The 8,250-nt window shown below is 57.4% G+C and overlaps 1 protein-coding gene across 1 annotated transcript; it reads left to right on the top strand.

The window, feature by feature from the left end:
• Positions 1-2,188: 2,188 nt before the first annotated feature.
• On the top strand, positions 2,189-7,960 carry LOC147414044 (peptidyl-prolyl cis-trans isomerase H-like). The gene is made up of 9 exons (XM_086476320.1): positions 2,189-2,254; positions 2,851-2,915; positions 3,280-3,303; positions 3,815-3,859; positions 4,302-4,344; positions 5,322-5,436; positions 6,141-6,304; positions 7,695-7,793; positions 7,892-7,960. The coding sequence occupies exons 1-9, from the start codon at positions 2,189-2,191 to the stop codon at positions 7,958-7,960; spliced, it is 690 nt and encodes a 229-aa protein (XP_086332446.1).
• Positions 7,961-8,250: the final 290 nt, after the last annotated feature.

The following is an 8,250-nucleotide window of genomic DNA, read 5'->3' as shown; positions in this document are numbered from 1 at the left end:
GGGCAAAGCCTTAGATGTTCCTGGTGTGCACGCAAGGGCTCTTCCCCCGCGGGAGACGCGGCGGGGAGCCAGCGGGGCCCACGGGGACGGCAGAGTGCAGAGGGAGTCCCGTCGGGGTCTGGATCACGCTGCACGTCCTCCCCGGGCACCTCCCAAGCGCCCCAGGACCCCGTACAGAAGCCTTGCCCGTCAGCAGATCAGCAGCTCCCCCTCCACTTAGGCTCCTCGGAAAACTCTCCAAGCGTGGGTTCCTCCCCAATATCCAGGTGGTTAACAGAGAAGGTAATCCTTAGTCAGGGTCCCCGTCGTATCCACAGAGCACCTCAAGGCCCCTCTCCTTCCTGGGCGCGCCGGGATGCTGATGTTCTCCAGCAACAAGCCCAAGGCCTTGCCTTTGGTCAAGGGCCGCACAATGACTTTCACGGTCGCCTGGGTGCATGTCAAGCCCTTCTCCCCAGAGGTGCTGTTGCAAATCTGCAGCGGTCAGAAAAACTTCTTGGAAGAGTTAAACCCCTGACAATCCCTGACTAAGATACCGAAAAACTTTACTTGCATTTCTCCTGAGTTTTTCTTCCCCTGCAAGGATGGTTTTAGCTGTTTGCTGAGCAAAGCTGATAAATAGCTGACATCTTGCCAGACCTTAAGGAGACAAAGCTCCAGACATCAAGGAGACGCCTCTAGTACAGGACTGATTGTTACAACAGGTTGCATCAGAGAAGGGGCCCAGGTTTGTGCTCAAGAAGAAGGATTCAACTAGTGGACAGGTGAGGAAGACTAGGAACGCTGGGAACTCATCACCATCAGACTGCCCTTCTCAGGGAATCTGACGGAGGGGTATGATTTTTGTGTATAGGAACTGATGTGTTTTGCTGGCCCGTTGGAGCACGGATGGAAGGAGCTATCCCCCGTGCTGCCCGGCGCCGTCATAAAGAATCCCCGCTCGATAACGCTGAGTTGTTGTTGAGTTTTCTCAGATTCATTCTCTGCACCCAGTTAGAGAAGTAGAGACGTCCTTTATTAACGCTGCGCACCGGGGACACGGGATCCTTCCCAAGGATGTCCGCCTGCACACTGCAACCAACGAGTATTTCTATATTCAATTCATACGTATTTAGCTTATACAATGCATATTCATTCTCTTCCTCTCGATGACTGGTTCTTCTTTCCTCGCTTCTGATGCAAATTAGCGCACAGCCTCTGTCCATTGTTCCCCTTTGAGTAGGGGCTATCATTTGGGCAGGTGGCCCGTGAGTCGGAGGTCTCGACCGCTCCTCGAATTGACTGCGGATGGTCAGGGAACACGTCCTTGGCTCGCAGCTGCTTTGGTCATGATTCAAGGATTACACACAGCGGGTACCGTAATAAATCCTGTCTGGCAGACATCTTGGACTACAACAGACTGTCCTTGTTTCTAACCACGAACAGAGCATTGGTTAATGAAGACCTTCGGTCTGGGATTTTACAGGGGCGTGCTAGCAGCATTGGCAATAGAGATTGTATTTCGTATTTGATCATTTATTCCCTTTGAGACTTACTTTCCCAGCATAATCATTAGTCTCTCCTACTGCTATTCGCCAATTAGAATTCTTGCTCTTCAAGGCAAGGTGGGAAGAGCAAGGGGGTCGCTAAGCAGTAGCCCCAAATCCTCAATCTGGTGATGGCCGCAGCAGTGCCGCTCGCCAGCGCTCCCTGAAGTCTCCCGTGGGGCACTGGAGCTGGCCTGTCTACCCTCTGCGCTGCAGCAGGCCCGCACTAAGGCAGGAGGAGACGTGCTTGAAGGCCAGGCCCTGCCCCCTGCTGAAGCCCGGCCCTGCCAAGCTGCCCAGGAAAGCCCCGGGGGCAGGAGCCATCCTGGAGGCAGCAGGCTGGGGTCTCCCCCGGCGGGGCCGGCGCCAAGGGCCAGAGGGCAGCAGCCCGGCCCTGCCAAGAAGGGAGCCGAGAGCTGCCCACGAGGGACAAAGCCCAGGGGAACGCCAATCTCCTCAAGCCCTCCGCAGGCCCCTGGCACCCTCCCGGCGCCGCCCGGCCTGGCGGGTCGACTCCGGGGCGGGCCGGGGCCACAGAGCCCCGGCTGCGGGGCCGCCAGCCCCCGCCGCTGCCCGCCGGCAGGCAGGGAGGGCAGCCGAGGGAAGGCGCGTGCGCGCCCCGCCTCCCGCTGCCGCGGCCGCTGCCGGGAGAGGCGGCCGCGATGGCGGTGCTGGCGTCCAACCCCAACAACCCCGTGGTCTTCTTCGATGTCGCCATCGGCGGGCAGGTGGGCGAGGGCGCCGCCGCCCCGGCCCCGGCCCCGGCCCCGGCCCCGGCCCCTGGGGCTCTCGGGAGCCGCGCGGCGGGGCCGGGGGCCGCGGGTGCAGCGGGAGGGGCCGGCGGGGGTGCGGTGGGGTGTTGCGGGGGTGCAGCGGGAGGGCGGGGGGGCTTGTTGGGGAGGGGAGGGGAGGGGAGCGGCCAGGGGTGCAGGGCGGGGTCTTTTTGTTGGTGGTGCGGGAGGGGGTTGGCCGGGGTGCGGGGGGGGCTGTTGGGTCTCGTGGGGAGTGTAGGAGCGCAAGGGTGGGGGTGCGCTGGGAGGGGGCGGTCGCAGGGTCCGTCGTGGGGCTGTGAGGGGCGCAAGTGGTTGGAGGGGCGCGTCGGGGTTCAGCGGGGGCTGTGGGGTTGCAGGGGCGCGTGGGCAGGGGCTTGGGGCAGTGCTGCGGGGGAGGGGTGTGGAGGTGCAGGGCTGCATCGGGAGGGGGCTTGCAGGGCTGGGGTTGCAGCAGGAGGCTGACTTGGCGGGAGTTGCCTGGGTGCAGCGGTGGGGAGGCCGGTGGGTGCGAGTGGGGCCCAGAAGGCTCATGTGGCCGCCGTCTTGCCCAGGAGGTCGGCCGCATGAAGATGGAGCTGTTCGCCGACGTTGTCCCCAAAACGGCGGAGAACTTCAGGTGAGGAGCGGCCGGCGTTCCTGCGGCTCAGCCTGGAGCCGGCCTGCGAAGGGTTTTCGGTGCAGGAACGTCTCTGGTGGCAGAGCGACTGCCTGCCCCCGCGAACTGCTGCACCTGCTTTGCTCCTCTCTGCGTTGCCAGAGAGATGTGACGGTGCAGCATGCTGATCCCCGGGGGAGCCCGTCTGGCTGGAAGGTGAAGGCCTCCGGTCCCTCTCTGCTCCCTCGGTGGAGCTTCCGATAGGCCCGGTGCATCTATGAAGGGGGCTGCCTTAAGGTCATGGTAGGGCTCTCCTCGCCGCCCGGTTATTTTGCCACGGGCCGACGGATGTGCCTCACGCTCTGCTCTCTTTTTTGTTTTCCAGGCAGTTTTGTACGGGGGAATTCAGGTGAGTGGGTTCTAGTGGGTCTTTTTAAGTAGGCTACTGCGAGAAAGAGGGCTGGGCAAGTAGGAAGAAGGGTCACTTGGGATTTTCTCTCACTGTCCCAGTACAAAAGGAAAGAGGGAGAGAAACCTGCTGGGATGAAGTTGTGCCGGGCTCGTCGGTGAGTCGCGGAGGTGGCAGACTTTGCCATTTGGGCATGACTGTGTTCGTGCTCAGGTCGCTCTAGAACGGCCTGTCTGCAACTCGCAGCCGCCCGTGCTGCAGCTTGCCGCGGGATCCCGTCAAGGTGATGGTGTGGAGGTTGTAGGGAACGACGTCAGTTCATGTGCAGGGCCCACCGGAGGTTTCCCTGTGCCTCCGAGAGCACCAGCTGAGAGCCAGGCTGCAGCGCTTGGTTGTGTATCAAGGCAGCTGCTGAGGTACAGGGCAGCCCTTTGGGGCTCCGGATCCCTGGGAGGGTTTTGCGTGGGCTGTCCAGTGAGTCGCAGTGATGTTCCTGTTTATTTCCTTGCAGGAAAGATGGTGTCCCTGTGGGTTATAAAGGAAGCACTTTCCACAGGTAATTCCCCTGCTTTTGTTCAGGCACCTAAATAGCAGCCTGAGCCAGCTGGGGTTTTGAGACGCGCCTTCAAGGCGTTACTGGTCTGGGAGGCCTTTGTGGGTGGCAGCTAATTGTCCTTCTGTAGCTGTGGGGGATTTGGGGGCGCTGTCAGACGTGTACGCTGGGGTCACTGGGAGGGATCCCCCGTTCCTGGTGGGCCAGGTCAGAGATCATTTTCTGGCATCTGTCACCTAATCGCTGTCCCTGGTCGAAGAGCAGTGGCTCCCAAATCACCTGATAGCAACCAGTAGTTAATATTTGTGGTAGACTTGAGACTGTAGCGTTCGTAGGCCCTGATAACTTCCGTGGTGCTGCTGCGAGGCCAAACTCCTTTTTACCACGTAGTATTCTTCTTGAGGCATTTGTCTGCTGAGAACTAAGTATTCTTTTCCTTGTTTAGGGTGATAAAGGATTTCATGATCCAAGGAGGTGACTTTGTAAACGTATGTACCTCTGTATTCCTTTGGGGCTTCTCCTGCGTGGTGTAATAGGCACTGTTTCCAAGGGTGCGTGCTGATTTGGGGGCTCTGTTGGCTCTCTTTTGAGGTCCCCAGTAGTCACTGGAGGTTTCCTTGTAGCTTTGCTGCCATCTCACTGCAGCAGGCTGTAATGTACTTGGAAAGGAATCGTGAGTCTTGTGTGCACATACCCTCTCCTCCCCCAAAGAGTTCCTCTCTAAAAAGCCCCGTGGCAGTACAGCTCGAGGCTTTTCAAATTGGCAAAGATTTTTTTTTTTTACCCTGTTGTCCTTCCCCGCCTTCTCCTGTCCCCCCGAACAAGAAACCCTGCGAGTTTGTCTTTGCTTTGCGGAGAGTGACCTTAAGTAGGCAACCGAGAAGCATGTGGTGCAAGAGATCGTTTCCGTGCAAACGAACTTTTTGTCAGTGAATTGTGCCAAAAGAGGACAGAGTTTGTGCCGGCAGTGGTGGTCGTGCTCTGAGTTGGGGAGAAGCAGAGTGTGTGGGGAAGGCTGGAGGACCGCGGGGTCTCTTGGCTGTCCTAGGACCCAGTAAAATGATTTCATTTCTGGAAGCGTTTCAAAACGTGAGGGGGCGTGATGAAGGTTTTTTAATCCAAACTTCCTAAAACTTGGTTGTCTGAAAGTCGCTGAGGGGAGTGACCGCACGGCGGGCGGCTCAGCCGCAGCAGACTTTAGGTGGTCGCTAATTGCGATGCTGCTGCGATGCCCCCGCGGGCTTTATTCCTCCCCCTGGAGCTGCTCAAGCATTAGGGCTTGCACCAGACATTGAATGTGTTGGCTCCTGGTGCGTATCGAGGGCAGGGGAGCATCCATTTGGGGCAGAGTTGAGCCCTGTCCTTTTGCGTGAGGCTTTTAAATTTGTGTTTTAATAAACTGAACCGTTGGGTAGCGCTGGCTCAGAACAAGCGCTGAGGCTGACGGGGCACCTCTGTCACCCAGGGAGACGGCACCGGAGTAGCCAGTATATACAGGGGTCCTTTTGCCGACGAAAACTTCAAGCTGAAACACTCTGCTCCTGGGCTGCTCTCTATGGTGAGTAGAAAACACTGCCGTTGTAAGACGGAAAAGCTTTAGGTACTTTCTCTGTGCCCTTTTCCTGGGTGTATCAGGTCTTTGCCAGGCAACAGACATCTCCACCGCTGGACCCAAGGGCTGAAAGACCGGCTGTGTGAGTGCTCGTCAGAAGGCTGCTCGTGGGTTAATGCGTGGAGGAACAGCGAAGTCCCGATGATGATCCTGCAGCATCCTTTCTTTTCCCCCGTTGGAGGGCTGGGGCAGGCTTTGCTCGATGAGCTTTGAGAAGAGCTTGGTGGCTCTTGCGGTTTGTGTAGGGTGGCAAGCGGTGGGGTTTTCTTCCTCCCCGATGCTGTTACCGAGCACTGACCTCAGCAAGGGGGAGGCAAAGAGGTGGGGCGTTCCGAAGCCGTAGCAGCGTTCCCAGGGTGCCTTTGCTAACATAGGCTTCCTGTTCCACGCTGTAGGAAAAACTGCAAGCGTTGCCCGTTGCCTGGTAGGAACAGTACCCTGACTTTGGCCACAGACAGCAAGCGGAGCCGGTGCTGCAGCGTTCCTGTCCGCAGCTGCTTCTCGCCCAGCTCTTTCAGCTGCCCTGCCCTTAAAGCACTTGCTTAGAGCATTCGCCATGTGCATTAGTTACTCCTCCCGTTCCAAGCACGGCCCAGAAAGAGGTGTCACGACACAGCTAAGCGAGCAGTGTGCCGTGGCGTGGGACGAGGGATCCCGCGCTGGTCTCGGCAGCTTTGTGTGAAAGCGGCGTGGCTCCGGAGTCGCTCTGCCGGGCCAAGCCGTGGTCCCTCCCAGCTGGGTCCTTCCGCAGCTGGCTAGCGATAAGTAAAAATGCTGTCAGTTTTTCGTTACGTGCTCCAAATGTGACTGGTTGGATTGGAAACCCGTCGTGTTCGGTGAGTACCGGCAGCGGCGGCCTGGCGTCCCGGCTGAGGGACACTGCCTGTGGCGCAGCTGCTCGAAGAAACAGCCGGGGACTGCTTGTTCTTCGCCCCTCGCCTGTGGAGCACGTTTTAAGAGGGATCGTTTCCTTTGCCCGTTTAGAGCTCGGAAGCCAGCCCTGACGTGGCCAGTAGCTTTACACTGCACCAGACTTTCCAGCGGGAACAAAAGTGCATGTACCTGTGATGAGTGGCGGGGAGCAAAGGTAAATCCGGCCGTATTGAGATGGAAGAATTTTCTCATTCTAGGTAAAATCGTCGATGGGCTGTTGGTCATGAGAAAAATGGAAGTAAGTTGAATTTGCCTATTTCTCCGCGAACGTCCCCTTGGGCAAGTGGTACAGAGGATTGACAAGGGTGGTTCTGTTCTCTGCCGCTGTCTGTTTACAGGGTACCAGGGAACAGCAGCGTTGATAACTGGTGTTACCGGTTGTCGTTGTTATAAAATGGCAGGAAAGGCGTTGAGGCAAATGCTGTCCTATAGATTGACTTTAGAAATGCTGTGCTGTCGTGGTTGCTGGTTGGTCTTTGAGCGGGGATTGTGTTCCTGTGGCTTTATTTGCGACGCTTTGCATTTGTTGGGGAAGCTGAATTGAAAAGCTGTTCCGTCAGCAACCCAGACGAGGGTGTGAAGCAGATCACTTCTGTGCCGTTGCCCGGGATTATTCCGTGGATGCTGAATGATCAGTTCTGCTGATCCGTGATCAGCGTGTTTGATAAGAAAAATGAAAGTCATCTCCTGAAGGGCTTCCAGCGTCGTGACTGGGTGTCTGAGGAGATGAGGAGATGTAACAAACAGCGGTGAGATCGAGAGAGGCGAAACTTAACTCCCTGGCCCGCGCCTGGCTAATGTGCGCAAGGGCCTCCACCCTCGGTCTGGGAAGCGGGGCGAGCACAGAGCTGACCCCCGTCCGGTGTTGAGAACAGGTCCCGTGCAAGGAAGGGTACGGCGCGGTGTGATGCACGTGTTGCTGACCCTCTTTGCCAGGAGCACCGATGGCAGGGTTGCGGTGTGCCTGCCTTGTGCGTCACTGCAGCGAGGGGCGAGTTGAGGGAAATAAGTAAGAGACTCAGAAAGGAGCAGCTGAGTCCAGCAGAAGGAGAGGTTCAGAATGAGGGTTGCTGTGGGACTGTCTGGTGTTTGGATTCCGCAAAGGCCGTACAAAGGCAAGTTTGCTTCGCGTGTTGCAGCTGTAATTAGTAACTTTCAAGCTTTAGGCCAGAGCAGCCTCAAGCGACGTGATGCCTGCTGTATCTCAGGAGGAGCTCTCTGGCTTTAGCTCTGTGCCTTCCCTCCCCTTGGAGGGATCGGGGTCTGGTCTGTATCCCAAACCTCTGCCCGCAGAGAGAGTGCAGCAGCTTATGGCTGGGTCCGTTGCCCAAATGCGTGATGGTGCTTCTGTGCGACTCGGAGCTGTGTCTGGATTTCCCGGTTCCTGATGCTGTAGGCATCTCTCTCTCAGCCGGTCTTGGAGTACCTGTCACTCGCGGGATTTGCCGAGCTTTTATGAGGTTTAACGCTATACATTTGTCTGTCCTCAGAATGTGCCGACGGGTCCAAACAACAAACCCAAGCTGCCGGTTGTGATCTCCCAGTGTGGGGAAATGTAGAGCAGTGAAACAGAAATGGGGTAAGTGTGTCTTCGCAGGCCGCCAGTGCAATCAGCCTCTGGGCTGCTCTGCTCCTTTCCTTTTCTCTTGACTTAGTTTCACAGTCCTTTGAGTCTGTAGAGAGCTGACTCAGCTCAGTGAAGCGCCAGCAAATCCCCACCGTTTTTGGCCTTCCATTCGATGATTTCCAGAGAGGTCTGGAATTGCCCACGAAGACGCTTTGTCCCCGCTTCCATAACAGAGTCTTTCAGATCTGTGGCACTCCAGACTCTGGGGAGCTCCTCCTGCTT

Source organism: Leptosomus discolor, chromosome 20, assembly GCF_034619465.1.
Source record: "Leptosomus discolor isolate bLepDis1 chromosome 20, bLepDis1.hap2, whole genome shotgun sequence".
Classification (NCBI taxonomy): domain Eukaryota; kingdom Metazoa; phylum Chordata; class Aves; order Leptosomiformes; family Leptosomidae; genus Leptosomus; species Leptosomus discolor.
Note: the sequence above shows the minus strand (reverse complement) of the source record. Positions and strands in the feature narration are given on the sequence as shown.

Coding starts and splice junctions, on each gene's coding strand:
- LOC147414044 (XM_086476320.1), top strand. CDS start 2,189: ATGGCGGTGCTGGCGTCCAACCCCAACAACCCCGTGGTCTTCTTCGAT. Junction 3,304..3,814: donor TTTTGTACGGGGGAATTCAG/GTGAGTGGGTTC, acceptor ATTTCCTTGCAG/GAAAGATGGTGTCCCTGTGG. Junction 6,305..7,694: donor TTGGAAACCCGTCGTGTTCG/GTGAGTACCGGC, acceptor CTCTGCCCGCAG/AGAGAGTGCAGCAGCTTATG.